This window comes from Dermacentor silvarum, chromosome 4, assembly GCF_013339745.2.
Source record: "Dermacentor silvarum isolate Dsil-2018 chromosome 4, BIME_Dsil_1.4, whole genome shotgun sequence".
Taxonomy (NCBI): Eukaryota; Metazoa; Arthropoda; class Arachnida; order Ixodida; family Ixodidae; genus Dermacentor; species Dermacentor silvarum.
In genome coordinates this window covers 182,526,139-182,542,772 of record NC_051157.2, presented here as the reverse complement: position 1 = coordinate 182,542,772, position 16,634 = coordinate 182,526,139, and the positions used below count along the sequence as shown (strand labels likewise).

General features: G+C 43.0%; 1 protein-coding gene and 1 non-coding gene across 3 annotated transcripts in view; one reads left to right on the top strand and one right to left on the bottom strand.

The window, feature by feature from the left end:
- LOC119450825 (signal transducing adapter molecule 1) overlaps positions 1-458 on the bottom strand; it is a 50,969-nt gene extending 50,511 nt beyond the window's left edge. For both annotated transcript variants that reach the window (XM_037714319.2, XM_037714320.2), the window contains exon 1: positions 127-458. In XM_037714319.2, coding sequence (XP_037570247.1) covers positions 127-169 — 43 coding nt within the window. In that variant the 5' untranslated portion in view covers positions 170-458. The remainder of the gene's footprint in view (positions 1-126) is intronic.
- A 146-nt stretch (positions 459-604) lies between these two features.
- LOC119450823 (uncharacterized) lies at positions 605-16,415 on the top strand. Its single transcript, XR_007466561.1, has 3 exons — positions 605-7,618; positions 10,065-10,238; positions 11,988-16,415. It is a non-coding gene; the product is annotated as an uncharacterized LOC119450823 (transcript).
- Positions 16,416-16,634: the final 219 nt, after the last annotated feature.

Genomic DNA, 16,634 nt, shown 5'->3' with positions numbered 1-16,634 from the left:
CCACGCTATTCGTAAAATATATACGCCGAGGTTTCCATCAGGCCTACAGGGATTACAGGCGATACGCGAGTTAATCCATTTATAAAGAACGCTGCGACCATCGGCACAGGGGCTGCACAAACTTACCGACATCCTGCTGGAACGCAGAACTCGCCCCGAGAAACGGCATCTTCCTGCACGCCCGGAGTTATCCGTGTCTGGGTTTAGTTCAACATTTTCGACGGCGGCGACCAGCGAACGAGCTCAACACGGAGTGCTCGCGGACGCCTCCCTCTTTGCTGCGGCGACACTGAAGCCGCGACCCGTCGCTGAATTTCGCACCAGCACACAGGAGCTCTGTGTCGGACAATCGACGTACTGAGGTGTAGCCGGAGCGGCCCGATTATAAACGAGAAAACGACGACGCACGGACACCCAGGCAGCAGCAACGAGACTTTTCCTCTGCCACCATTCACTTGCTTTCGCCAGCGATGATGATGTAACGCTTTCCCTGGCGACACCCAGAGGACACCACCACCGCAGCTGCGACTACACTAAACGCACTTATTTTCTAGTGAGACCTAGCGTGCGTATTAAAGTAAGAAGCCATTAATTTTTTTCACGCCGTTCCAATTTCGACAAACGTACTTTTTTTTCACGCTAATAATCTGCGCGACTAATCTTACCATACCACGTCGTCTCTCGCATCGGTAGCGTCATCAACTGTAGTTTCGCTTTAGCTTTTCCGACGGGACGTCGTCGCCGATCGCCTCAGCTGTTTGTGTGCGATGCTTTCGGTTGTGTTGGCGCATATCTGATCGACGATGGCGCAACCGATGGTGTGATTTGCCGTGTTGTGCGTTTCGTGCGCGCTGACTCGAAGTGCTACGCCGGGGAGCGGCCCGCCGGTGTGCGACGACGACGACGCGAGCTCCGAAGGTGTTGCCCGCCGGAATTACTCGAAGGACGCGTAGAACGCTATATGCGTGCGTCCCCTCGAGTCGAAGGTCTCGCCAGCCGATAGCCGCTACGCTGCGTGTATTCGCAGCCCTGGCCTCGTCGTTGGTGGTGATCCTGTAAACAAACGGGAATGTTTTGGAATCCCGCAGATTATTTTTCGGCGACGAGCGTCCCACTCGAAGAGATCCATGGGCAATTTATAAGCGACGGTGGTTTCTGCTTTATATCGGGTCTAGATGTGACGTGCGAGAGCTAGGACGCGCACTCTGCTCGTTACATAACTGCTTTGACAGCGTTACTCCCAGCTGAGGAGGTTTGGGGCAATGTGCGGAGAGCGGGTTGATGTTTGTCCGTAGTTCTAGGTCACTTGTCGTGATGTGACCGATCATCTGTGCTACGATTTTCTTGCTTTCGTAAGCTTGCCCATGATGAACTGGACTCCCATGCTCGTATTTACAACACTAAGTTTCGCTTGTTTGTCGGCAACTTTGTCATGCGTGACCTGCGTATTGCTACCCTTAAAACAGTTACGAAAGAAGTGTGACGAGAATGAATTTCAGGTAACGCGCTCTTATTCCAGTGCGTGGCTGTTCTGAAGGCATGCAAACTTGAGTACGTTAACGCACGGACTTACGCCCATACTTAGTGCGAATCGTGCACAAGTAATTAAAAGAGTTTGCAAACATTATATATATATATATATATAATGTTTAATACCAACTATTAAATTAGACATGCCAGTTTCAAACTAATGCATGTTATCTTTTATATAAAACATTTTATATTAGCCACCTTTCTTGTATAAATTCGATGTATCTGTTTACTGCTGTGTACAATGTTAAGCTGTCTGTTGCGAAGGCTATGAGCTGCGATGTTCCAACTAATAAACACAAGCACATACAGATACATGTACACAAGGAAATTCATAACATGTTTTAGTTCAAATTATGCTACTTTATCATTAACTAGTTAAAATTTCACTGTGCCACCCCTCATGAATTTATATGCTCGTTTACACCTTGGAAGAATTACCATGCCAGCTTGCTTAATGTAGAGCTATAGTGTGCAAAGGTTCTAGTATGGTAGCTGTTGACTCCCGAAACAGACACCTGAGATTTGGCCTGCCTTCTTAAAGCACACAGAAAACAATTCTATTTTAACAGCCGCAATATTGCAAATGAAAGGAAAGTGGCCACTACAACATGGCGCTCTTGCTGGTGCTGATCGAAAAGGCCGTCGACCATTCTGAAGAGCCAGGAAATGTAATTTTGCTTGTGTTGTAAAACAGAGTACAACCTCACTTATAGTACCTGAAGCAACATTATCTTGTGAGAAGTTCTGGAGTTACTGCACTGAACACTTGCAAATGTAATTCAGTACTTCTGCATTGCTCTAAAAGTGTTCTTTCTGGTTGATGGGTGAAAAGGACCACTTGGTGTTTGGTTAAAACCAAAAAGACTACTAGCAACACCTATCGCACGTGGCACAGACTGTGCAGGGTGCATGTTTTAGTGCTCAACCGCAGCCTCTGAAGTGAAAGTTTTTGGGTCCTGGTCAATGAATTTTGCGAAAAAATTAAAACTGAATGTACATTTCCTTGTTGGAGAAATGTACATACCAGTACGAGGTTCCTTCAGACAGGTGGTGAGGTTTGCGCTTGCTATCAAAAACATTTCCATGTGGCCTTAACACTTTTATTTCAAAAAATTTTACCTTCATAACATTTGTGCAGGTTCTCTGAGGTCCAACTCCTGCTGAAATACTTTATTTCATCATAGCCATCAACATATCAGCTTCTGTACACGTGTATTTTTTTTTTCTTTTTGAAGAAGTTGTGACGTATTGACGCGTGCTCTATGTAGACATTTAGACGACGACGATGATGATATGTGCTTTAACGTACTCCGTGTAGTTGGACAGGGGGAATTCGAAGACAAAGAAGACGTCTTTTGTTCTGGTGGTTTTTCAACAGGCTGTTCCGCCATCTTGTTCCCCTGTTGTTGTCTCTTGCTCGCGTTGAACCACGACAATATTTTAAAAGTTGAAGTAACTCAGCCACCCGCTTCTCACACCTAAAATGCAAGCCAGTATGAAGACTGGGAAACACTTATGAGATATTGTAATTTCATACTGAAGTTCTCTTGAAATGCTGCACCTCGCGTCATCAACTTGATCACGACGTCCTGCCGCGGAGCAAAATTTGCTGACTTCGCGAGTAGCAGGAAGGCCTGGTGTGATGATGTTATTCATGAAAAAAAAATAAGCAGAGCACTGCGTGCTTTTTTCTGTCTGTGCTTCTGCACAGCAGCCACAGCCACTACAGGAAATGGACAAGCTACATGCAGTGCATCGTGACGTCATGATGCAGCCTCCTTTCTCGATATACCGAAACTGATACTAGTTTGTGAAGACAAGTGTTATAATAAGTTTATTGTTGTTCTCTGGCACTTGCCAGTGTATTAGCCCATGCATTAACAGCATATTTTATGACATGCGGTATTGTCGTTGGCCGCCATGCGGTCTTTGCCACTCACTGCAGAAGATGAGGGTCGACAAAGACGAGGACATGCTGTCAGTGAAAGCTTGAAACTCTGTGATTCCTCTAGATTAATTTTAGTATCTGTTGCCGTAGTATAATGTGACAATATCTTTCAAGCTTTAAAGGGTTTGGGCCCTCATATAATGCAAAATAAATAATAAGAAGCCAAAAATGTTATATATCAGTTTAATATTGCAAGTTATTGTGGCTTATCTGTAAATATGATTTAACTTTCTCTACCATATAGCTTTTTTTTTCCTTTTTTTTTCATAATGTTGTTCAAATTTCCTTGAATAGTGTCATTTTTTTACTTCTAGAAATCAGGCACTTGACACAACATTACATGAAATGTAGGCAATGAAGGTAGCATTTTTTTCTGATTATAGGATTTCTAATTAAACATAGCAGTTCAATCATGATAAATGCATTTTTGCCTACAGATCTATCATGTCCCAGCCCTCTGCTCACATAAAGTGTGTGTATCCACACTCTTGTATGTCATTGGCGGTTGCCTTTGATTTGTCATATCATCATGCCACGTTGTTGGTTGCCTTTGGTTTACAGTTTAGGAAGTTGTAAACACTGTTAATAACTAGTCAATCATGAAGACTTCATAACATTCTGATGTGACCCCAATTGTGTGCACAGAATTCCAAGCAAGGGAATGCAATCAATGTTCTTACCCTTTCCTACTCCACTTATGTTATTGTTAATGCCAATTCGTATATATAATATACAGTTCTGGAAGTTGCTTGACAGAGTGTGCAGGTGAATTAAATCTTTATAATAACACTTGTGCACCCCAGGTAGTTTCGCGTTGCAGAGTGATCCATAAATTAAGTGTTTCAAAATGTTAGCTTCATTCAAAAGAAGCTCAATAATAGGCTAGCTGCCACACTAGATCAGTTATATGTTTCAGTGTATCATGTCTAAAGCAAGAAAACAAAATGTTGGCTTCCATCTGTTATTTTTTTTTTGTAATATATATATATATATATATATCTCTCTTTGCAGCATGATAATGCTGGAGGCATTGATTCTCGCAATACTCAGTTATTCATTGTGTCGACAAAGTGGTTGATTGCACAATAGCAAATAATTTTCGTGATCCTCCCATGAAACGCCGCTTCTGGTGCCATTATAAACATTCTTCTTTAACTGATTCTCTCTTGTCACTCTTGGCAACAATTCGCCAAAAATTGGCATACTTGTTTTTTCAACATGCCTAATGTGTTTTCTTCTTTATTACAGGTCTGTAAGATTCAGGAACACGATTGTGAAGATCATCATTACGAAGCACATAGTTGTTATCATGTCATTAGAGAACCAGATGAATGATGGGAAATGATACCGCACACGTTACAAGCCTAAAAAAAATGAACTTTAATTGAAAAGTTTGCTGAAGAGAAATATATAGACTTTCTTCAAGTTAGCCTTTCTTTTTAGTTCATCTGCTAGAAAGTTTTATACCAGTCAAAAAACAAAGCAAATGAAAACATGTCTCTTTTAACCTTATGATCACAGTGTCAGTTTCTCATTTCATGAACTCATTACAAAAATTGCAATGTAAATGTTCTGTACACAAAATCATGCTTGGTGATACGAGATGTAGCTGCAGCTCTGGTGACCTTGACTTTGTTATGTTGGCTATGTCAAATGTGCCTGTAGTTAATTATGAAAGTAGCATTTAGTGCAATACTGCATACTACATCATTTTTTTGGCTGCTTGGCTCTTGCCGTAGTTGGAAGAATTAAGGAACTCATAATCAAGATAGTTGACAGAAAGTTGGATATCTAGATGATGAACTGAAAAAGAGAGGTGGTAAAATTCGTTTTGACACATCATTTCCCATGCGTGTGGTACGGTCTCTGTCAAAAGCACCAGGGACATCCAACGCCAGACTGGCAAAGTTGAAGAAAATCGCTGTAAAGCAAAGCATACATAAATGGGAAAGAAGCAGCTAAATGAAGAGAAATAAGATTGGTTGTTTCTGTCTGCATTGATCGACTGCTGTGTGATGTTAGTTATTTTATTGAAATTTATTTTATTGTGTCTTGTACCTTGTGTAAAGCCTTTCTTAGAATGATGTGTTGAGGCTTTTTGTACCGTTTAGGTGTACAGGACTACAGATGCTGTAATTGTACGCGCTGTTTCAAATTCAAGAAGCGTTTACTTGAACAAGAAGTCATTGCTCTTCACCGCAGTTGGCCTGCTGATGTAGCAACGTTTGGAAGATGCAAGGGGCTGAAATAAGAAATGGATGCCTGGAGTATCAGGAAAAGATGGAGATTGCAACGACTTCATCTGGAGAACACCTGTCGCATTTAGACTACCCAGTGTTTGTTGTAGAGTGCAAAAGTTTCTCTGGCGAACTGTGATGTGGAGCCTCGTGCTAATGATAATTTAGTGTTTCTGTCAAAGACCCTCGCCCTTCTGGAAGGCGCTGTTTTACATGTTCTTGGGTCAATTGGAGTAAGTGAACACGGGGTGATCTTTGGCATCTCTAGAAAGCGCCAGGTGAGATGGATGTGAAGTTCTACAGCCACACACTTAACAAAGTGTGGGCATCTAACCTATGCTTTTTTTAGTTCAGTTCGTTGCTGACTACCTTCCCTCTTGGCACCATTTAGTGCAGCATAACCAACTTATTCAACTTTTTCCACTGTGACATAATCAAAATCATATGCGTTGAAAGTAGTTGCTGACAAGCATCTTTGCAGGGGAAGTGTTTGCCTGTGGCTCACAATGTCATTGTCAGAGTTGCTGGCCGACATTGCAGCGTAGGTTTGAGAGGGAAGCCAGGTTTGGCCACATGGTTCCAGAAAGCGGCAGCAATGTCGCCAATGAGGAAACAATAGCTAGGTGACTCCAGTGGTAAAACAAAATGAGATCACCACAGAAAGAGGTGGGCAGGCAATATCGAGGAAGATCTGAACACCAAAAAAACACCAGCAAGCATTGGTGACTGACAATTAGGCAAAGTGGAAAAAAAAAGAACAGTGACCGCATATGAAATTTGACGTATCCAACAGACAAAGTTTTTTTTGCTGGTAAGAGGTACAAATTTGACAGTATCTCTCATTGTAATTTCCCCCATCTGACATATAGTTAACATGTCAATATATAGCACTGACAGCCTACTAGTGCTGGTAGCCTAGCACTGGGTAGCTTCGCACTGGTAGCCCATTTGCCAGTTTACTCCAAGACATGGTGAATGTGTTTGCAGAGTCGCATATTTACTGTACTCGCTTCACAGCAGCTGGTCTGTTGAGGGAGAACCGTAGAAAAGCTCATGTCCTAACTGTGCAGTTAGTGAAGTTACAAGTGATAACATAAACTGTAGTCTCTCTTCCGCTGTTCTTGTTCACTGTTACGTTTGGAACTGAATCACTGGTCGTTTGGTTGAACATTTCTGCCAACTTATATGGCTCGTGTGAGAACTGTCAAGCATTGCCTAGCCCAGATATATGTTGTGATTATCCTTTTGACAGTTACTCCCACATTCTAAAGAGTTTCTCTTCTTGACGGTGCCTCAATTCAATAAAGCGGATATGGCATGCCACCCCTTGAGTGGAGTGGCCGCTGTGCTTTGATGAGACTCCATAATGATTGCTGAGTGAAAATTTCACAGCTTGGCTTTCAAGGTCTGCTCGAATGCACTTGTGAATGCATTTGTGAATACTCATCACTTGGCCACATGTCACTTTGTTCCTTTAGCAATGTGTTCATTGCTTCAATTTCTACTAGCCTCCGATCCTTAGTTTTTCATAAGTATTTTAATTCTAAGGCCTCCATTTATTAGAGGTCGCCTCGGTGATGCCTGTAAGCATGTAATATCGAGCGGGCTCAACCAAAGGCCGATCTACTCTGCCGACCAACTGCCAATTTCTTGTTCAAACGACAGACAGCCCTGCAAAGCCAGCGTCCACTGCAGACCTGATCAAGCGGGAGGGGATCAGCTGCTCACTGTGTGGCACGGACCTGGTGACGGAAGACCAGTTGCGAGCACACCGTTGCAGTGAGAGGCCACTGCCTCGCGGACGGGGCCGCTATGCGTGCCGCTACTGCCGCTTCGCCTGCAATGACCGGCTCGAACACAGCCTGCACCAGACGCAGCACCTCAAGGACAGACCGTTCAGGTGGGACTGCAGCAGACCGTACGGCTTGCTGTTTGCTGTGTACAGCAAACAGCCTCACTGGGCTGCATGGCAAAACCCTGACAACATAACGGAAACGAAAAGAGATGAGACATGCACAGCACTCGCAACCAAAGTTTGTATTGGAAGGCAAACACATTTGGTAGTTCGTGTTTCCGTCCCTCCATTTTTGTTGTTCCTTTTACTTTCCGTGCAACATGGCATGCAAAGTAATCATGGACCAACTAGAGCCATTTATTGGATTGCTGCACAAGAATCCTGTTAATAATGCGGGCAGAATGCTGTGTGAACGGTACTCTTTCACCTTTCCAGGCAAATAGCACTGTCATGAACGCTTGATCATTCTCCTATGCACAGAGGGAAAGCTGCAGTCTGGCTCAAAAGACTGTCCTAGGTTGTGGCTTTCTGAAAGCCTCGCACTATCATTCAGGTACACCCTATGACATAATACGAGATGTGACGGTGCTTTGGCATGGTGTGGATAACTTGTTTCATGACTGTGGCCATGACCATGGTCATAATAACCATGGCTTTAATAGCGAGAAAGCAAACAGCTAGCAGAACGTCAGAGCAGTAGAGAAAATTATATGCAGTTAGACCTCGACATAATTAACTTCAATATAATGATATTCTTGATACAGCGTAGTGTTTATTACTTTTCATAACTTCTTGTCCATAGAACACCATGTATTTTGAACCTCAATATAACAAGTGTGTTTATACACGATTTCAATATAATTAAATTTTACTGCTGCCACGAAGGTTTACCGAGATGACAAATGAAAACTTCAGCGCGAATTCAGATGGTCAAATGGTTCAATTACATGCGGCTGCTTGCAAATGCGCCTCTCAAACTGCGCACCATGGGACCGAGAGTGACCGCCGAAGTGGAGTAGCGTCATGTTTCGTATAATTTCCAAGTGCAATAAGTTAGTATCACGCCCCGCACAGTGTGTGCTTTAGGTGCGAGCAAAAGCTTGCGAGGATAAGCCAAGAAGGATGGTGGCTTGATGATTGCTGTCTTCCTGCGCGAGCAAAGGGAAATGTGAGAGGGGCGCGCACTTGATCACGTTACTGTGAGCTTTATCGTTATAACATTATTGTGAGGTCGGTGCGCATCTCCTTTTCCAGCACAGTCGTTGCTGCGCATGGCTGAGTGCATACGCAGCCGGCGCGCCCTGTTTTAGAGGTAATCTGCCGCATGTGCAAGGACTGGGCGAACTGAGATGGCATGGCATCGTTCACTGTCTTCTCCCGCATTTCATGCTGGAAATTGCATAATCCTTGGAGAAGCATTAAAGCGAGAGGCAGACAATGCATTCGCTCCCCACGCTGCCGGCACTTTTTGTGATAGCGACGTCCCACTGCAGGTGACATTATCAGCAGCAAGGGCAGAGTGGATGTGAAAGCGTGGCTGGCTTCGCTTCGTACTGCTGATGTGATGATATCATCGACACAACATGAAACCGTATCTTTCGTGGCCAACTTTGAACAAAATTTCTTTTTTTTTTTTCACTTAGACTTGCTTTTTCCGGTTGCCCGATAATCTTTCGGTGCTTTCCATGTAAGAAAAATCTATCAGCGACTGTACATATTTGCATAAAATATTCAATTTTAGTATAACAAAATTTCAATATAACGAAGCAAATTGCCAATTTTACTGACTCAGTTATGTTGAGATGTAACTGTATATATTGCGCTTCCATTCTGTCGGTGGCTTGTCATGCGGTGGAGCATCGTGTTATTTCGTGTCATTTGGTGGAGCAGGAGCCTCAGCTGTCAGCATGCTAGGAATTTCATACAAAGGTAGTATATACTGCAAAGGTGACAAATGTGACTTGGCTTTCCATGACTCTGTGGATATAAAGCAATCTGGAAAAATTATGACAGGGAAATTGCGAGTCTGTTTCATATCTTGTAGCAAATTATATTTGAAAACTTGCAGAGTTGTGCATTGCAGGGCCGCTTTGGTAGCTACACATGCTCAGTGACTGTTCGGCACCCTCAAGTGTCAACTGTCAGCGGGACTTTTGAGGTCACAGGCTTGCACTGCGACAGCAGACCGCCATTTTCCGTTGCATGTGGTCTTGTGTAGGCAACTCGTGTGTTTATGATGGGACGACAGTGCACAATTGAGAAATGTGCATTTTCAGAAAACAGTAATGCCTGTATATTGAGCACAACACAAATTAAACATACAAGAGACTTCGTTGTAAACGCATTTGACTGTATATTGAAATGATGGCTCTAGACCTATTTGGGAAGGTGGGCAACCGGGCTGCCTCTGTATGACATCATATACCGAAAGTGTTTGGACTGCCTTTCGTTTGGCCAGTAAAGCATTTAGTTCGCAGCCTCTTTGGTGTGCCTCTGCAATTGCGGGGCCCTAATTGTGCTAGCCTCGAAAGCAGTGCCCTATTGCTTGCAGCTGTGGTGTGTGCGGCAAGGCATTTGCACGCAACAGTGACCGCAACCGGCATGTCAAGATCCACACGGGGGTCCGGCCCTTCCAGTGCGACGTGTGCTCGCGCAAGTTCCGGCAGTCGTGGCACCTCCAGTATCACCGCAGCACCCACACAGACTTCTGATGCCAGCGACACAGGTGGGCAGTCAACCCCCGTTCGTGTTCCAACTCCTAAGAAACCATACATCTTTTTTGTAGGAACTATCACAAGTAGAAACTATTCGAGGCGTACTCGGAAATTAAAAAAATTGAAGTAGAATCACACAGTGCACAATGAGTTTAAATAGTGTATTTATTTGGTAATGGGTTGACCTTTTTTCCAAAGTACATTGTTCGAAACTAGTGGTGTCAACTTACAATCGTGATCACAGTCAACCATAACTGAGTGCACCAGACCTCCTCACCAGCACAGAATCTACCTCCTGTCTTTGTCACGGACAAAGCACCTGAGAGTGATAAAATCTGATGTCCTGCCTTTGATCTTGGCCTCTGAAGTTCAGGTGAATGGACTGCCAGAATAAAGGCACATATAAAAACGTTCATATTTTCTCCTAAGAATAGGGGTTCATCTACATTCTATTTTATTGGCATGTGGGCTCAGGTCTTAAGGGGCTAACCTATATTCAAGGCTGACCTAGCTATAATCGAACGAATGCGGTATTCGAAACTCCACTGATAGACACAAGCAGCAACTTTAATTGCCATGCGGTACCGGCCAGTGAACTGAGCTAAGTCACAGTGAATACAGTGTGGGCCAGATTTGAATCAGTGAACTCAAATTCACCTCATCAGCGATTCAATCTTCATTTGCGAACAGCACTCAGCCTTAACAAGTGCATTGCCTCAAGAGCAGGTTTATATCTATATTCTTGCACTTGATTTTTTCTATGTTATGAAAAGAGCATTTTTTAAAAGAAATAATTCTTGGTCATTGGCTTCTGTATTAGGCACAATAGTATGCACATGCACATGTAAGTATGATGCACATGTACATGTACCGCGAATATATAAACCAGTCACAACATTGGTCAGTTTTAATAAATATTTGACGTTAAATGGAGCCTAAAACACTTTTCGAACATGGTTAGAAAACATTGCCAATCTGTAGAAGAGGCTCCTGGGAACATGTAAGCGAAATATTATTGCACTGCATGCGGCGGGGAACTTACAATGCTGTGTCAAAAACGGTGAAAAATCACTTGCTCTCGTCTGTGCAATGTCATCGTGCAGCGTCATTGCAAGCTGCGATGCCCACCAACATGTATTGGCTGATTTTGTGAATATGCAAAAATTCCAAGTAATACTATTATTGCTAATTTTGTGTTGAATAAATGAAAATTACGTAGTATGTCTACAAACTCAAAGAAAGCAGACAACATTAAAATCATTTCGTATAGCAGCAGTGTGCTGTGTAGTGTAGTCTACCGCATCTGCCACAGGCTGCTCTCGCTGCCAAGACACTGAACTTTTGAGCGAAGCTTTGCCCCCTTGCTAATGCTCGCTAATGGAGATGACAGGGGAGAGAAAGCTGCTCATCGGTGCGATAACTACGTCTAACTCAACTTATACTTGGAAGGATTCGTAAAAGTTTTCTGGCAGGAGATTCATGAGGCGACGTGCTCTAACAGTGAGGCCATTCTGTGATTAGTTAGAAAAGTGTTTCAGGGCCCCTTTAAGATATTGTGCAAACAGCAAACCTTGCATTTTTTCAGAACATCCAGGAGGCTTCTTAGAAACATGTTAGTTTTCCTTGCAGACGTCGTGTTAATTGGGATGCCCTGTGGATATGCATTGGCTGGGAACAGAGGTTTTGTTTGAGTCACTAGCTAGGCCAGCCTCAAACAGCAGTGCCTGCAAAGTTGTGCTTCTGGCCCTTTTCCCTCGCAGGTTTCCGATGTGATGAGTGATGGCATTTTGGCCAACAGAGATCTGAGCTTCGCTGTGGGATGTGACTGCAACAGCCAAGCCCGCACATCGTTCAGTGGCATCCGGCGACACAGCTGCAGCAACCAGTGACCACCTCTCGTGCCTGCCTCCTGCAAGTCTTCGTCGCTTCTTTAGATCTCGCTTGCGACACTTACTTTGTGTGAGCCACTGAAACACCCATCGTATGCATTGCGGCTGACGAATGTGCACTTGCCGACTGGGTGCATGACAGATGCGCGTCTCATGATACAGGGTCTTGCGTTTTGTACGTACGGCCAAGATGAAATGTGGCCTTTTTGTTGAATGTTCCTCGCTTCTTTCTGTATGAAATGCGTGAGTAACATCAGTATATGTATTAGCAGTACTAATTGAATATTGCCACAAATTTTATAAAATACCTAGTGGTGGGCTATACATAAATAGAATCAGCTTAAGTTGCTACCTGTAGTCTTTTCTAAGGTTGTCAATTTTTTAAAACATTTTGTATAGGAGTAATTAAGCAACATTTAAATTATTCACCAACGCACCAGTTACTAAGTCGTAGGGGACAAGGAGAAACTGACTGGAAAGATAACTTTGGGCAGTTATTTTCTTCACACCACGAAATCCCAGAAATGCCACCTAACAGTGGGTCACTTGAATCCAAGGAATTGGGCAAATCCTATTTCCTCAATAAAATAACTTAAACCAGGCTTTATTTGCCATTCCCTACAAATTTTATATTGGCACCATGGTCGTCGGGTGACTAGTTAATAAGATGGCTAATTAATTTTAGCTAAACAACTTATCAGGCCTAATAAGAAAATCCTCAACGCTAGAAGAACCCACTGGTAGCAGCATACGACTGATTCCACTCGTGTAGCATGTAGAGCCTTCCGTTATAATTAAAGAGCTTTGCGACATTTTATTGGCACAACCGCTACACAGTCCCTACTGCTACTGCAGGGATGCATGGCTTTGTGATGTAGCCTTCGACTCTGGTCGCATGACAAGAGCACGCTGGACTTGAACAGAATTCATCCACTGTTTCATCTGAGCCACCTGAATTGCCAGCTGGAAAACTGTAGCCTACACTGTTGGACATTGGCACCAAAGTCTCGCATGCATGGGTTGCTGCATGCGTTCTGCTTTGTTGCAGGTGTTGCGCACAACCATTGTACTATTCTTCTTCTGTTAAAAGTAATTCTCAGCAGCGCTTAGTCCGCTAAAAAAACCTACGAGAAAGACATACTCACTTTTCCTCTTGTGTGTTTGTTATTGCTACGATAATATAGGACAGTAAACCCTCGCAAGTCAACATGGTCGGTGTGAAACTAAGTATCAAGGAAGGCAGACCACGCATTCCTACGAGAGGTTTCCGTGCCAAAAAATCCAGCATCTAAGAGGCTTTTTTGTTATTTCTAAATTATATGGCGTTAAGTGCGAAGTGTTTTTCCAATGATGTTTGCGTGCACTCCGTGCATGAATTTAACAGACTACTAATGAAACCTTGTTGTGGCAAAGTTGGTCGAAGTAGTTTTGTGCGACCTGTTCGTAACACTGTAAACCATAGAGTTTCTCACTATAACACCTAGAGGGTAAACTGGCGCCACCGTCTATGCGAGTTTCTTAAAGGGCTGCCGTGCCCTCATGGAAATGACGGGATGTGTGTCTGCGAGGCTTGTGTTGGCTGGTGTTGTACGAGGCTTTGTCTAAGACGTGGATATGGCTACACAAATAACGCGTTCTTAAAATAAAATCTACATAAAAGGCTTTCATTCACCCATATTGCATCTCTCAATAAAGTTTACTCACCTACAATGCAGCTTCAAGCGAAGAAAAGCAAGAACAGACGACAAGTTGTTCCAAAGCGAGCGAGAATCTTGTCATCTGCCCTCCAACTTTAGCGGCCAGCTGATACGTTTTACGTTTTATAGAATTGTGCATCCAATAGTATGTCCTCGAAATTAAACAAAACATGTTTTTGTGTAATAATAAAGCTAAAGCAGTTTTTTACGTGCTGTTTTAGCAGGAAATGAATCATTGTGACAGACGGAACGGTGCTAGCCAGGCGCGTCTTCAAGTCGTTCGGGCTCTCCAAGAACGATGCCAATCCGAATCCACAATATACCAGCATTCCCTGGCATACCACAGCGCAGCAGCGCCACATTTCCCTCTAGGTTTTATAGTGTGAAACTCTATGCTGTAAACTAATTGAGTTGAAATTAACTTACTGGCACACTTTTGTCAGCACAGGTGGTACCAAAGAATAAAAATATTTGCTCTAGCAGCTTGCCCTTTGACTGCCTTTTACAAGAAGCGTTATCTCTTTAGCACAATATAAGAGACCCTGGAAATGCAGTTTAACGCACGAGTCTGCGAGCTTGAGCTCTTCTGAACCTCTTCTGTGGGAGCATAGATTTATTTTAGGTGGAGAGTTGTGTCTTGCAGAAAACTTCCTTTACAAATCTTCATTTTTCAAGTTATGTTGCTATAAACTTGTTGACAAATGTAATTTTATATGCTTATTTCAAATGTGGGGTCCATTTTTTTATCTCATTTGTTCATAATTTTATTGAAGTTTCATTTACTTAATATAAATTTGCAAAAGATCAGTTATTCAGATTGGCTCGACAGGATATAAATGGCTTCGGCACGATTCAAGAAATACAATGAGACCAACCTTATTGCTTTGTCTAACCTAGAACAAGAGTTTCAAGACTTTCAAAGTTGACACTCGGAAGTCTGTTCATTTTGGAAGTCTCCTTCAAAGCCTCACAACTCTTGCTGTCTTGCTTAAAATTAATAGCGAAAGAAACTTTCATAAAATTGGAACTGACTTAGGTAAACAGAAATGGAGCTCCTACTTGAAATAAGCATATAAAGTTACATATATCTACAAGATTTTGGCACCATAACTTGAGAAATAAGCATTTTTAGAAGTTTTTGGCCTAAGACCCAATTCCCCCTTTAAATGTCTTTCCACTCTGTGCCACTGCATAAATGGCTTACATGCGAGTTCTGCTGCAGTTAAATAATTGCTTCGAAGATAAAAGGTGCAGGTATTTTAAGGGGAAAAAATTATGCTGATCCAACGCACATCTTGGAATCTGTGTGAAGCGATTAATCAAATGCTGTAGATGTTACCACTTCATTCCTGCATCTTTGACACTGCTGCTTGCAAATGTGTTCTCAAGCACCATGCTAGGCAGTGTGACACACATGGAAATCATCTCAAGGAGTTAGTTGGCGCTGGCACGATGGAAGTAGGCGTGCAATTTTGGCCTAATGGTTGGAGCATCGGGAGCTGTGCTGGGTGACCAAGCTTTGATCCCACCATCGGGCACGTAATTCAATTTCCTTTTTTTTTAAGTGTGAGCTATTCGACAACACAACAACAGCACCCAGCGGTAGCTGCAGTCAGGAAAGTCAAAGGAGGTTTTCGCAAAGAAAGCTGCACTTTAAAATTGGGCTGTGTACAATGCACAACAACAGCATGTGTAGTGCCTAATGCTTGTAAACAAAAGATGATGACTTATCACTGGAGCTCTAAGAATGCTACCTTTAAGGATTTTAAGGATGACGCTTTGTTTGGTAAGTTGCGGCGATTGCCGCTTTCAGTTTCTTTGGTGTGTCACCCTGTAAAGCTTTTTAATGTTAGCCATCGAGCATCATACTCGCATGCTTTCCAGTCTGTTTGTAATTTGCGTGGATGAGGCAGTTATTCACGGCCCTGAACTCTAGACACTGGCAGATGCTGTCTCACCTATTTACACTAAGTAAACGATCACAGCCCACGCGCTGACATGCGGGACAAGTGCTAACTTCAGCAACTGCCTCAGCATACACATCCTGTAGGACTTGGTTAACTGGGCTGCGACTTTCTGCATTGCATGCAATTTACTCACTGCGAGCCATTTGAAATATTGCTTATAATGGGTGACTTTCAGCCAATCACTGTATAGCCTCGCTTGGCTCCATAATTTTCAGAGAATAGTATTTTGCGGATTCCTTGTATGTGTCCCCATGAAGGTCTTCTTCGGGAACTAAGTTTTTTCTTGCGCAGAAGGTAATGGCATGTTTAACCCATGACGCGAGAAAGCAACTCATTCAATTAAGAAGTTCAAGGTGACCCATGAAAAAGATGAGCTCTCTGTATAAGAAATATGCATTCGTAGAATTTCCAGTTGCGCTATTTAGTGCATGTTTTACACTAAGTTTATCATAAATTAAACATACCTTTAGCAGTAAATCTCATATAAAATATGTGTCAACCAGCACAAATTCCAAGTCCTAGTGTATTAATCACTCAAGTTGAACAGACAGACACTACTTGCACAATAAAGCTTGATATTCATTTAGATAATCAAACAAAGTACCACTAATTAACTTATAGCATATACAGTATAGACCACTTATAATGTAACCGCTTATAGTGCAGGACCGGATATAGTACGGTCTTTTCAGACTCCCGTTAATTTTCCCATAGCACTCCATGTATACGCATACCGCTTACAGCGCAGTCGCGTGAGACGAAATACCGGTTATAATGCGGCTTCCGTGGGAAAATCTCGCTGACAAGGGTGGTAGCGAGCACGCTTCTCAACGAGGTGCGTCCACCGATGGGAG